Raw genomic sequence first — 15,016 nt, 5'->3', positions numbered from 1 at the left:
AGATAAAACTAAGAATTGGTTTAAACCACTTGGGTGCTGAAAAGAAGTTAGGGTGTCTGGAGTCGCTGCAGATGTCAAGACACCAATGTAGGGGTAATCAGGTGTCTCATATCAGTTTTACATGGGTTGTGTCACACAGGTTAAAAGTCTGATATGGGTTAAGATGATCATTAAGAATGAGCAGGATCTCACAATTCTACTGGAGCTAGAGGGCAAAAATAGAGTGTGTGACATATAAAGAAAGGTTGAATCTAAAATTTCTGCACAGTATAACTCCTCAAAAGTTGGTGAAAGTGTGGTGGAAATATTTTGTCAGCTGTATTATTAATATTTGTTGTGTCTTTCAGGTTCAAGGTAAAGAACAAAAATCTTTCCTGCACAAAGATTTCTGCTTTTCCCCTCCTTTTAATTTTATTTATAGTTTTATATAAAAGCATAGGGCCAGCAACAGAGCTACACCAATTTACATCAGCTGAGGATCTGGCCCATAAAGTGTTATGTATTACTGTGATATATTTTAGGCAGTGATCTAGAAAGTTACTTTCTGTACAAGACATATAATGCAAAAGGGTTTCATAACAAAATTTCCCTCTTTTTCTCCATTGGAAGGCTTTTCTGAACAAGACTGATTTGCTGTGGGACTTGAGGTCTGCTTTTCAGAGGCGGTAAGTAAGTACCCACAGTGTCCACTGAAGTCAGCCATTTTGGTTGGTTTGGTGTCCACTCATTTCTTGAGATGTACGGACATGCAAACCTGGGGAACATCTGGGTGACTTATTGTAACTGCACCCACCAAGCAATCCTCTTGTTCTGTAGCTATCCTTGTACTCGCATTGGTTTATACTAGCTCCCACACAGCACCTGCTGGGGACGGTCCTTGCAGAGCCCTCATTTTTGATCAAACAATCCCCTTTTCCTCTGAAGTTAGTAACCCCTTTCTCTCTGAGATCAATGACCAGGTTCCCTGACCTATGAATATCTGACAAAAGCATAGCCCTAAATGTGCAGTCTCTGCCTCCAATTACACACATGCAAAGTGAAACGAAAAGTTTGAAAAGAGAGACAAAAATCTCTAACTAAAAATTAAACACAATAAAAGCATAGCTGGGCTGGCACTGAGAAAACAGGTTCAGCTCTTGGTTACAAATGAGTAGTAAAGCAAAGGAAAAGCGAACACTTTTATAATTTCCTTGTCTCTCTTTACAGCTTCACAACTCCTGTGAGTGGCATCCTATTTTGGTGTGTCGGGGGTGGACCAGCTTGTGAACCCCTTCCTCACAAAGCAGTTCCATTGATGACAACGTCACTCATACGAGGAATGGCGTTACAATCTGTCCCTAAACCCCTACATTCTATGCCCCAATATTTAGGTGGGAGCGGAAAAAAAGCACTTCAAACATTGATGGAAACAAATAAGGGGAAAGACATGTTTTAAATTCCCATGCGTTTTCTTCTAGTTTGTTTGCAAAATATTATGGTTCATGCAGCAACCTTGTCATAGTAAAACTGAAAAATACGTTAGACCAAGTCTTTGTAGTGTGAAATTCTGCAAGATGTTCTGAAGTTCCAAGGCAGGTGAATGGTTCAGGTGGAAATGTTAACCAGCTGCATTCAAACAAGCACAGCCACACCTATCTATTGAGCTCCCATCAATACAGTATTATTACTGAGATTCAATAGCTGAGCTAGCGTATGATCCCTGACTCCTTGGCACAGCTGAGCAAGCTGGGTCACAGTCTGGCTTACAGTGTTATTTTCAATAGGTTACTGTGTGTAGTTTGACAGGTGGGTTCTTTGGGGTGGGGTGGGGAAGAGAAAAATGTAGCGATCACATTGCCTCTAAGGGCAACTCTAGAATAGTCAACAACGCTACTGAAATATCTGTGGGCAATGACCGACACAAGTTTGACACGGTCAGACTCAGATGCCCGTGTCATCAAAACACTCCCACCTCATTTCTAATACTAACAAGCATTGCCACGCTAGCATTCTTGGTGAGTCAAATCTACTGCATTCCAGGATGATGCAGAACTAGGTTAGGTTTCTAATATACCCAAGGAAGGCACAAAGATGGGAAACATTTCACAAGCCAGCAAATTAAATAAAGTGCAAAGAAACATAGTTCAGTATTTATTATTATTATTATTATTATTTATAAATCGCATTACAGTAGTACCTAGATGCTTCAACCAAGATCAGAGCGCCATGGTGCAAGGTGCAAGAAACAAACACAGAGTGAGAGATGACCTCTGCTTTAAGGATCTTACAATGCGAATTCATGAGATGGACACAGAGTGGGAAAAGCAGTATTATCTACTTTTTATAGATGGGGAGCTCACAGAGAGATGAAGTACGACTTACCCACAGTCACACTGGAGTCAGCAGCAGAGCCAGGAAATGAATCCAGATATCTTGAGTTCCAGGCCAGCACCTTAACAGCTAGATGATCCTAAATATACATTTCCTGGTTTAAATGTATTATTTTCTTGTAAAGGGAAAGAACAAACAACAAACAAAGCCTCCGTGAGCGAGAGAGAACAGTGATTCACTAATACTCTACACCTGAAGTGAAACACAGTCTCACAGCTGCCATTGCAAGCAGGTAGCAACTTCTCTTCATTGGAAGGTGCAGCTCACAGAAAACAGAACGACCACATCCCCTTTTAGATGCATAGCGATACGCACTACAGTAGAAATATCCTGACGTTAAAGTCTCGTAATATCTTATGATCTACAGTTGCTAGAAACAAAAGCCTGATCCCATTGGAAAGGGAGGATTCCTAGATTCCTAATGACTGAAATCTCCTTATTCTAGCTCTGAGGGGTGTGAAGTACCAGATGGAAAGGCCCACATTTTTTAAAGTGGCCATTAATTTTGGGTGCCCAATTTTAAACACAGCGCCCACAGAAGCCATGTCTAAGCAGGAGGCCCAAACTGTCTCAAATTGGACACCCAGAAACCACAGCACCCAAATTCGTGAAGGAAAAACTTCTATGGTACATTGTATATTTTGGAAAAAAAAAAAAAAGCAGCAGCTGTTTGTGGCTGCTCAGACGATGGGCTGCTATAATCAATCCTGGCAAATATGAATGGGCAGAGTGCAGGTGCCAGATATGGTATATATAATTGTTAGTACAGGTATTACAAGATTATAATACAACAGCAGTGCCCATTTTAATGAGAAATGAGCAATCAGATCCCTTTAGGCAGCTTTCAGGCATATTATAACGTGCTCTTATTTTTAATTTTACAAGGCACAACTCAATATGAATGAGAAAGTGGATTCCAATTCTTCACTCAGTTGGCCTCAAATGCTGAGTTTCAATGGGACATACAAGCATCCATACCCAGACCACAGCATTTCCTATGTGGACTTCTACCTTCATCAGCCAGCAGTGGCAGCCGTCTTCATCATCTCCTACCTCCTCATCTTCCTCCTGTGTATGCTTGGCAATGCAGTGATTTGCTTCATTGTTCTGAGAAGCAAGCACATGCGCACAGTCACAAACCTCTTCATCTTGAATCTGGCTGTCAGTGACTTACTGGTGGGGATATTCTGCATGCCCACCACTCTCTTGGATAACATCACAGCAGGTAGGTAGAACCTGATGATATAAATGTTGGAGCGATCATGGAAATCTCCTACAGAGTTTGGTTCTCACTCGGGATGTGCAAAAGAAGAACCAACAAAAATCTTTGCCCAAGCCTGCCCTGGACTAGAGCCCTAAATATATATCAAGTTCAAGAACATGCAGAGCCAGATCTTTGGCCCCTGCTTTGGCTTCTGGGCACCATGAGAGCGGTTCAAAGGCGCCAGGAAGCTGCCATCACAGCATAGGTGGTCGCACTACCCTTAACGAGGGTGAAACCCACCCCCACAATGGTAAAAAGTCAGCATAGCTAGCTCTTCACCATCACTTCCAACTCTCCCTGGTATCAGGGGGTTATGGGGGAAGGCGATGTGTGTTGGAGGCATGAGTTAGCATGCCCCGAGGCTACTCGGACATACAAAAGGGAGCCAGTCCAGTCCCTGGCTGCCCCCCAGGATCAAGAGATCACCAACTTGGCCACCTTTCCCATCACTTCTGTGGTCCTGCAGTGAGTGAAGCTTGGCTGGACCTAAGGACCTGGCCTCCAGTTCACATTTTTTCTTCATTGTTTTTCACGTCCTTGCACTTCCAAGTCTTAGCCAGAGCTGGGAATGGGAATTAGACCATGAGCCAATCTCCCCTCTTTCTGTTTCCAGATGGATTAAAATCAGACCGCTTAAAAAAAAAAAATCTCACAACAGATTTTTTTTTGTAAAATCTCAAACCCAGTTCTGCAGCCTCCAGAGGCTCAGAGATATGTCTTCTGAGATCTGCCTGTCACCAATCCTCAATGAACCATGGCAGAGGTCACCAAAATGGCATACAGGGCTGTCATCAAAAGTGAGTGTTTGCCAGCCATTCGCACACACACACAACTAAGACACATCTGTTTTTTCAGGGTACCTCAGGCATTCCTAGAAGGCCAGTACACCATTCCAGTGCACCAGGTGTACAAAAGCGAAGCTCTGTTGACTTCGGTTGACAAAAGACTGGTGTAACCGAGAGCAGAACCAGGAACAGACTAGAAAATAGCATGGCAACTGTGTGTGATCAGTTGGCAAATTTTGACTTTTTATATTGACTATATGCTAGATTTTTCATGTGGTTAATTTTATAAATAAATTTCATTTAAATAGGTATGGTCAGCCCTTGTTTTGATGTCAGCAATTGGACACAATTACACAATGTGATGAGTATTAGTGGTAATAACTTTATACATTTCTTCTGCACATATTTTTTTGGCAGGTGTCCACACCCAGTGCTGTGATATAAGCCAGTTAGAAGCCTGTGTTAAACTACACGCCTTTCTTCCCCTCTTCCCCCTTTTTGTCACATAAGTTGGCTGTATGGATTTCAAAGTCCCGACTACCCTTTCTGAGGTCAACCAGTATCATTTTTGGACAGGTGTGCATTTACGGTGCCATTCAGCTTGAGAAAACCCTATTTTTTAAAAAGCTATTCTTATGAGACTGACTAAAACCAAGCAAATATATATTTCATGCCCTTTCCTTACCTTTTAGGAAAATGTGCTTTTATGCAGTTAGCATAGATCTAAATATATTCAATTAAATCATTGTACAAAACTACTAGGACAATTCTAAAGCAATTAAATAAATGCAGAAAGGCCTGATGACAGAGGAATAAATGGGAAATATATATTTAATGCATTTTACCTCTTTTCAGATGAAATTATTCTGGTATGCTGTTAGTACAATTCGGTATAAATCAAATTAAATAAACACTCAGATGCTGCAGAGGAGTTTGCGGAAAAACCACTCATTTGCCGAGCCAATCAAAAGGTATTTTTACTAATCTTTAATGGAATTATACATCAGAGCACATTAAAATGTACCACATTTTTCTGAGTCAGCTGGAGGTTTTCTTTAACCCTATGGCTTTTTATGGAATTATACATAGTAGCATATTAAAATACAAATTAAAACTTAAATACCAAAATCAGAAGAAGCACACATCTAGATTTATTTATCAAACTTAAAAAAAAAACCTATTTACCATCTACTAGTGAGCCAGTTTTTTAATTTTCAACCAGGAATAAAGTTTCCTCTTTCTAATAAATCCCTCTAAAAGCTGTCTTTAAAATCTGGTAGTAGCTGTCTTTCAAAATTGGAAGAGAGCCCCTAGAGTATCATAGGTTTAATCTCTATTTTTATTCCATTTGCTCAAAGTAATACCTTTCTTCTTACCTTTTTATATTTATTAGAAATTAATACCTATTGGCTTAAACTGTATAAGAGGCCTTTTAATTTTAGTATATTTTACCTAATTAATTGCATAGGATATAAAATACCCTATAGAAGCAGTTTATAAGTATGTATTTACCCTGTCATGGAAATTTATCATTTGTGAATTGCAAAGAATGTATTAGTTTCAAGGACACAGCAAAAGAACCCTTGCTTCCAGAGTTGTGTTAGAGTAAAACAAGCATGCAAACAAACAAAAAAACCCCAAACACATATTTTTGACCAGTAGCTATTGACAAAAGAGCCTGTCTAGCACTTGTGTACCTATCAGAGGAATGTTTATCTAGATTTCTGTATCAAATTTTAAAAATCTATTTAATTTCAAATTATTTTAACAATTATAATGGTATGCATAGTACATGAGCAGTGCAACATAATGGCTCTCAAACCACATGGGATACATAGACACAGCTTTGAATTTGTCAGGTTAAGACCATAGCCCATTGTATGGGTTGTATTACTTCAAAGACATTGAATAATAGGTGGGTTTTTTTTAAAGATAAGACAAGACTTTGTGTTCCAAGTATCCTTTATTTTATGTATTATCTAAGCACCCACATCCATCTTGGATCTCAGAGCCTGCCGTCAATATTTGAAGAATGACTGCATAGACTTTCATAGATACCAAGGTCAGAAGGGACCATTATGATCATCTAGTCCGACCTCCTGCACAACGCAGGCCACAGAATCTCACCCACCCACTCCTGCAAAAAACCTCTTACCTATGTCTGAGCTACTGAAGTCCTCAAATCGTGGTTTAAAGACTTAAAGGAGCAGAGAATCCTCTAGCAAGTGACCCATGCCCCATGCTACAGAGGAAGGTGAAAAACCTCCAGGGCCTCTTCCAATCTGCCCTGGAGGAAAATTCCTTCCTGACCCCAAATATGGCGATCAGCTGAACCCTGAGCATATGGACAAGATTCAACAGCCAGATACCCAGGAAAGAATTCTCTGTAGTAACTCAGATCCCACCCCATCTAACATCCCATCACAGGTCATTGGGCCTATTTACCATGAATATTTAAAGATCAATTAATTGCCAAAATCATGTTATCCCATCATATCATCTCCTCCATAAACTTATAGAGTTTAATCTTTGGTTTTGTTGCTACTGTTTTTTGTTTTTGGAATATATAAAATAGGCATCTTTATCTTTTTTTGGCCTAATCTTAGCCCGTACAATAGTGTACAATATTAAAATAGTAGAGGAATTTTTACCCTGATCATTGAGCTAACACCAACTTTTCTGCTATCGTTAAATGGAGATTTAAATTAGAATACCCATCAAAAGGAGCACACATCTACAGTTATCTAACATATCTAAATAAATTTTTCCACACATTCCCTCTTACATATTTAAAACTAATAAAGAGCTCCTAATGGTATTACAAGCCCTGAGCTCGTCACCCCCAAATATTCCTATATTTCTCCTGCCAACTCATAAATGTTATGTATTTCTTCACGTAACTTTGAATTATTGGAAATTAGCCCCTTTGGCTCAAACTATGCAAGAAGTCTGTTAATTTTGGTAGTTTTGCCTAGTGGAAAAATAGCATTCAAAAAACAAGAGAAAAAACAAACATACAAAACATCTTGCAGACAGTTTACAATGCTGTATTTCAGAGTAGCAGCCGTGTTAGTCTGTATTCGCAAAAAGAAAAGGAGTACTTGTGGCACCTTAGAGACTAACAAATTTATTAGAGCATAAGCTTTCGTGAGCTACAGCTCACTTCATCGGATGCATCCGATGAAGTGAGCTGTAGCTCACGAAAGCTTATGCTCTAATAAATTTGTTAGTCTCTAAGGTGCCACAAGTACTCCTTTTCTTTTTGCGAATGCTGTATTTCTTTCTTATACTGGATGTAAATTAAGCAAGTTTAATTTCCAGGAGAATACAAACCCCTCATTCACAGAGCAACAATCCATAATTTTGTAACAGTTTGAAGCACCGAGATAAAAATGTTATTTGTTTGTTGTTCATTAGACCTCTAATGAAACATCAAAATGTTTATCAGAAGGAAATGGAGAGGCTGGTACACAATGAACATCTTTTTTACCATCCTATTACTATCAGATATCAGGAAGAGAAGGGTAGAGAAGTGAAGGGTGGGAGTTTGTGTGGATGACAGATGTTGCAATTTTTATCTCTGTACTCCAAACAAATAGAAAAGCATAGACCATGAAAATTTGTTCGTGTTCTTTTTTCTTTTTTTTTTTCACTATAATACATCTCTGTAAACGAGGGGGTTGTTTGCTGAATCCTAGAAACAAAACTTCCTTCTCAATTCACAAATGATGAATGTTTAATCCAGGTGTGACAGTCATGGAGCGGCTATATATTAAGCTATGAATCATATTTAATAACGATATGAATATTGTAAGTGACCTGGTCAGTGAGGTAAACTAGCTGTATAATTACAAAAATTTGGAAAACCCATGCAATATACATCACTACTTCCCATTTATTCTTCTGAATAAAATTTATGTATTTATTTAGATTTGAGCTAGTTGCATAAAAGCATATTTTCCTAAAAAAATATTTTGTATTTTTATTATTTATTTAAAGATTCACATAAGAATGCATTAAATAGAAAACAAACAATCTTTGTTTTCCAAAATGGTGGCATGGCAGTGAAAATGCACACAGGTCCAGAAACGATACCGAGGCACTTTTGAAATTTAGGAAAGGGCGGGCAGGATCTTCAGAGCCATTCAGCCAGATAAAAAGAGTGTGGGAAATGGGAGGGACATGCTGTCTAAAATGAAGTTTTGATTGGTGCATTATTGTCCGGTGTCACACAACAGAGGTGGGACATGGACACCTGCCAAACTAATACATTGTGATGAAAAGTACAGAGTTATTACTGATTTCAGAGTAGCAGCCGTGTTAGTCTGTATCCGCAGAAAGAACAGGAGGACTTGTGGCATGTTAGAGACTAACTAAGAGTTATTACTATGGCTATTTGCAATCAGTGTTGGGAATTAAACACATTCAGAGGTGGTGAAGGAGATAGTCTATATTAGATGTACAGTCACACTCCATTAGCCCTACTCACACTCAGACATTTGTAAGGGGGTCTGAAGTAGTCTTTGCTGGTGGAATTTACATGCTGAGAAACCAGGAAGTGTAATTTAAAATAAGACGTGGTCATCTTCAACACACACCTTCCTATATCTTCTCCTAATTGCTTTTCTTGCTACATTCCTCCTTTCTACCCCTTGGCACGTGCGTTTTCCCAGATTAGATGCCATTGCTCTCTGTTAGATTCAGTAGTCTCTGTTGGTCAGATTCAGAGATGACATGTAAAGAAGGGTGGCATGTAAATTGTTGGTAACCAGGAATGAGTTTAAGTGATTAACCAAGTCTAAGTAATTCTAATGGAGTCTAAGATGATACATACTGTGGTGGGCTAGGAGAAGGTGAAAGTTATACCTCTGTAAGATAAGGTCCCTGTTTTATATGGAAGCATGTGAAACCATTGCAGCTATAGTGTCTATTTCCCTTTCCTCTCACATGATGCTGCTTTAACCGGTGCTCATGCTAATGCTTCAGATACATGTGTGCTGCGATCAGAGTCATCAGAAGAACTTTTCTGGCCAAACTTTGACATTAATCTCTGCCCCCCTTTTATTACCTTGTGGTGGGTCACTGTGCACCATTATTCACCTGCACTTGGACAGCATTATGCCTGGGGGGAGCACTTCAGCTCTGGGAGTGTTCTGGGAAGGATGCTCCTTTACTGAGCCTTCAGTGTTGAAGTGAAATGGAGGCAATTTACCTTTCTATGGCTATTTCAATTTGTACCTTCCAGGATGGCCCTTTGGGAGCATGGTCTGTAAAATGAGTGGGATGGTCCAGGGAATCTCTGTCTCAGCCTCTGTTTTCACTTTGGTTGCAATTGCAGTTGACAGGTAAGATGATGTAAAGCTCTGAAACCAATATTAATTAAAAAACAAAAACAAAAACAAATATATTGCTCATCATCCCGGGATCCCCAGCATTTTTACAATTACCAATTCATCCTCATTACACCCTGATGAGATGGGGTGTATTGTGCCCATTTTATGGATGAGCAGAATGAGGCACGGCTAGGTTGAAGTGTGGCCGCCATCATTTTTTCCCCACTTGATTTCAATAAAGATGGTAGAGGAGCAGGCACTGCAGGGGAACCCCCTTAGTGTGGATCCATCTCTCCCACCTGCTGCTTGCAGAGCTGAGAACAACGGGTCTATAGTCTGAGCCAGGGCCCTCTGATCTGCTGCTGAGGGAAGGGGAGAGAAGTCTGAGAGTCCCCATCCCCCAGCAGAGCAAGAAATTCGCCCATCCTTGTCTGGGGAGAGTGCCCCAGAGGGGACTGGCAGTTCCTGTGTCTGCTTCTCTCCCTTCAGGTGGCAGATCAAAGAGCTGCTGGGACCAGAAGGATCCCTCCCAGGTCTGTGGCAGCAGCAGAAGGGGTGGCAATTCTGTGCTCAGGGCCAAGATCACAGGACTTGGCCTGCTGGGCTACTCTAAAGAGCTCCTCCTCCCTCCCAGCCTGCCCATCTTTTATGAATCCCATCCCCGAGCCAGGCTGCTCTGGGTCCCTCCTGGAGGTAGGGGAGGATGTTATAAATGCTCTTTCCCAGCCTCTACTTCTGCCTCTTCAAGGCTGTGGTGAGGGTGTTTATCCCTTGTTCCCCTCCCAGAATACCACTGGGATAGTGAGATAGCCAGTTGCTCCGCCTCAGTCCCCTGCTACTGCTCTCATCTCATTTTGGGAGCAGGGGTAGGTCTCTCCCTTCCTGCCCCAGATTCCTAGCCACTTCCTTCTCCCTTCGACTCCACCCTTCCCCTTCTTTGAAGCAGCTGCAGTCTCTTCAGGCAGCGTCCACTGGCCCCACCCCTGTGGTGATGTAGGAGTCTGCCTAAGCACGAGGAGGGATTCGGTTGAGGATGTTCAAAAGTAGCATAAAATAAAATTTTTTTAAACGAAAGATTGGCCATTTGCTGAGTCTGACCCTTTTTTAATGGCAAGTGATGTCAGTGAGTAGGACCACATTTGAAGTGACTGTCCAGTGTCACACAACAGAGAAGAGGCAGACCTGTGTATACAGCTCTGCATCTGGGGGCCTGGCCCAATGCTCTGTCCAATAGACCAAGGCTGTGCACCTCCTTCCTAAGACATGCAGCATGGTAGAAAATTCCTTGTTCGTCAAGTACTGTAGGCCCAGTGAGAGGCTGATTTGCCGTGGAAGTAAATGTTTATGAATCAGCTGTTTCAGAACTGTGGTCCATGTGCTACCAATGCATATTTCGCTCATGGCTGGCAGAACTGATTGGTCACATAGTGCTGACTCCTCCTCATGTCCAGCTGCTAAATGACATTGAGACACCTAAAACTACATGAAATACTTTCCTAATGCCACCTTTCCATGTAAGCAGCTATTGCCATTGCCACAGGAATGTTATTCAATTGTCATTGGGCAGAGAGGTGGCCCAGCCATTCGTGAATAGGAAGGGAACTGTCTATGAGGCAATTTCTCTACTGACATATGGACCACATTGTCAAGTTTGAGGACCCCCTGTTACAAATCATGGGTCAGATCTTCAGCTGGTATAAAATGCAAAACTCCACTGACATCAGTACATTGATTCATACCAGCCGAGGCCCTGACTGCACATACATATTTCTTAGGTTTAAAATAAATGATTGAACTGGGTTTTATTGACATTGGTTATATGGCTTTTAGATCTATTCTCTGGCATTTCATCTCTTCACTACAGGTTCCGATGCATTGTTTACCCATTTAAGCAGAAGCTCACCATATCAACTGCGGTTGTCATTCTAGCAGTCATCTGGGTTCTGGCTATTGCCATCATGTGTCCATCTGCAGTCATGTTGCAGGTACAAGAGGAAAAGTATTTCAGGGTGATCCTTGGCTATGGCAATCAAACCAGCCCTATATACTGGTGCCGGGAGGACTGGCCCAACCAGGAAATGAGAAAGATCTATACAACGGTGCTGTTTACCAACATCTATCTGGCCCCCCTTTCACTCATCGTCATTATGTATGCCAGGATAGGGATCACTCTCTTCAACAAAGCGACACCTGTACGGGGAAAACAGAGCCAGGAGCAGCGCCACTCCGTGTCCAAGAAGAAGCAGAAGGTGATCAAAATGCTCATCATTGTGGCTTTGCTCTTCATCCTGTCCTGGCTCCCCTTGTGGACTTTGATGATGCTCTCAGACTATGCCAATCTGACAGCGGTCCAACTACAGATCATCAACATTTACATCTACCCCTTTGCTCACTGGCTGGCCTTTTTCAACAGCAGCATCAACCCGATCATCTATGGCTTCTTCAACGAGAATTTTCGCCGAGGCTTCCAGGCGGCCTTTAAGCTTCAGCTCTGCTCCAGGGAAATGATGCGTAGGGAGTTCTACTCCCAGCGGGGCCAAAGCAATGCCATATTACCGGCAACCACCCACCAGCTGCTGGAGGACCAACCTTCTCAAAATGCCAAGGATGAGGGGAAACCGATTCAGAGAGGGAACTGGATGAACCACCAGCAGTACTTGATGATGGAAGACCTAGAAAAGGCAACCAACGACAATGGAGTAAAATGAAATTTGCTGTGAACTGGTTTATTCCATCTTCCCTTGGCAGAGTCTGATGTGGTGTAAGGTTCACACGATTTAAGCCCTCGCTGGCAAAAACAAAACAAAACGCATGTTAAGAAGTTACTATTGTAAAGTATGTACAACTTGTATAATATCTGGTTGCTTGGACTAGATATTGCCCCCCCTTTATATCAATGTAAGTCAGGAACAACTCCAATATACGTATAAGTGAGAGCGGATTGAAAACCACTGATTTAAATGGAGATGCTCCTGATTTACATTTGGTATATTGGGGAGTAGAATCAGGCCTGTATTGTTTTAGTTTTACACTGTTCTCAGAATAGGTGAAAAAGGGTTGCATAAAGTTTTGTTAGAGAAATGTTACAGCATGTAATGCTATTATTAATCCATACAACAGTTTTGTCAGAGTAGAATCGGAAGAGGTTCTTGATTTATTTAATATCCACTTAGACTTTGGGGTTTGGACTGGGTGCAAATCGTGGAATGATTCTGCTGGAACATTTTCATTATTTTTTCATTAGCCAATTTTGGACATGATCAAAATTTTATTTTGCAGATTAGGATGGTGGTTTATGAGACTAATGAAAAATCCTCAACTTTTAATTGAACAGTGCCCATTTTACAAAGTCAGAATAATCCAAAAAGAAAAGGAGTACTTGTGGCACCTTAGAGACTAACAAATTTATTAAAGCATAAGCTTTCGTGAGCTACAGCTCACTTCATCGGATGCATTTGGTGGAAAAAACAGAGGAGAGATTTATATACACACACAGAGAACATGAAACAATGGGTTTATCATACACACTGTAAGGAGCGTGATCACTTAAGATAAGCCATCACCAGCAGCGGGGAGGGGGAAAGGAGGAAAACCTTTCATGGTGACAAGCAAGGTAGGCTAATTCCAGCAGTTAACAAGAATATCAGAGGAACAGTGGGGGGTGGGGTGGGATGATTTCAACTATTTCCATCCCACCATCAACCTCAGCCTGGACCAGTCCACACAAGAGATCCACTTCCTGGACACTACGGTGCTAATAAGCGACGGTCACATAAACACCACCCTATATCGGAAACCTACTGACGGCTATTCCTACCTACATGCCTCTAGCTTTCATCCAGATCATACCACTCGATCCATTGTCTACAGCCAAGCTCTACGATATAACCACATTTGCTCCAACCCCCAGACAGAGACAAACACCTACAAGATCTCTATCATGCATTCCTACAACTACAATACCCACCTGCTGAAGTGAAGAAACAGATTGACAGAGCCAGAAGAGTACCCAGAAGTCACCTACTACAGGACAGGCCCAACAAAGAAAATAACAGAACGCCACTAGCCATCACCTTCAGCCCCCAACTAAAACCTCTCCAATGCATCATCAAGGATCTACAACCTATCCTGAAGGATGACCCATCACTCTCACAGATCTTGGGAGACAGGCCAGTCCTTGCTTACAGACAGCCCCCCAATCTGAAGCAAATACTCACCAGCAACCACACACCACACAACAGAACCACTAACCCAGAAACCTATCCTTGCAACAAAGCCTGTTGCCAACTCTGTCCACATATCTATTCCGGGGATACCATCATAGGGCCTAATCACATCAGCCACACTATCAGAGGCTCATTCACCTGCGCATCTACCAATGTGATATATGCCATCATGTGCCAGCAATGCCCGTCTGCCATGTACATCGGCCAAACTGGACAGTCTCTACGTAAAAGAATGAATGGACACAAATCAGACGTCAAGAATTATAACATTCAAAAACCAGTTGGAGAACACTTCAATCTCTCTGGTCACTCGATTACAGACCTAAGAGTGGCTATCCTTCAACAAAAAAGCTTCAAGAACAGACTCCAACGAGAGACTGCTGAATTAGAATTAATTTGCAAACTGGATACAATTAACTTAGGCTTGAATAGAGACTGGGAATAGATGAGTCATTACACAAAGTAAAACTATTTCCCCATGGTATTTCTACCCCCCACCCCACCCCCCACTGTTCCTCTGATATTCTTGTTAACTGCTGGAATTAGCCTACCTTGCTTGTCACCATGAAAGGTTTTCCTCCTTTCCCCCCCCTGCTGCTGGTGATGGCTTATCTTAAGTGATCACTCTCCTTACCGTGTGTATGATAAACCCATTGTTTCATGTTCTCTGTGTGTGTATATAAATCTCTCCTCTGTTTTTTCCACCAAATGCATCCGATGAAGTGAGCTGTAGCTCACGAAAGCTTATGCTCTAATAAATTTGTTAGTCTCTAAGGTGCCACAAGTACTCCTTTTCTTTTTGCGAATACAGACTAACACGGCTGCTACTCTGAAACCTGTCAGAATAATCCAAAACACCCTCATTTTTATAAATTAGCTGTTACATTAATTTCATTTATTAATAGCCCCTCCCAGTATTATTGTTTTATATTTATGGCTCAGACATAATAGCCTGTTCCTGAAATCATTCATTCTGCTATGTTACCATTACCATTAACTCAAATATTAGAGATTTGCTTAATAGATCAGCATTAATGT

General features: G+C 41.4%; 1 protein-coding gene across 3 annotated transcripts; it reads left to right on the top strand.

Annotated features, from left to right (window-relative positions):
* The first annotated feature begins 591 nt into the window (after nt 1–591).
* Nucleotides 592–12,536, top strand: NPFFR2 (neuropeptide FF receptor 2). Of its 3 annotated transcripts, none has more exons than XM_043513461.1 (4): nt 592–669; nt 3,256–3,595; nt 9,665–9,764; nt 11,617–12,536. In XM_043513461.1, the coding sequence occupies exons 2-4, from the start codon at nt 3,268–3,270 to the stop codon at nt 12,458–12,460; spliced, it is 1,272 nt and encodes a 423-aa protein (XP_043369396.1). In that variant the 5' UTR covers nt 592–669; nt 3,256–3,267; the 3' UTR covers nt 12,461–12,536. The 3 variants fall into 3 exon arrangements, with proteins under 3 accessions (XP_043369396.1, XP_038255639.1, XP_038255640.1); XM_038399711.2 differs by having other exon boundaries at nt 611–665; XM_038399712.2 differs by lacking the exon at nt 592–669 and adding an exon at nt 2,502–2,602.
* The last annotated feature ends 2,480 nt before the right edge of the window (nt 12,537–15,016 follow it).

Source organism: Dermochelys coriacea, chromosome 4, assembly GCF_009764565.3.
Source record: "Dermochelys coriacea isolate rDerCor1 chromosome 4, rDerCor1.pri.v4, whole genome shotgun sequence".
Lineage (NCBI taxonomy): Eukaryota > Metazoa > Chordata > Testudines > Dermochelyidae > Dermochelys > Dermochelys coriacea.
The sequence above is the reverse complement of the archived record's forward strand: the minus strand, read 5'-3'. Positions and strand labels throughout refer to the sequence as shown.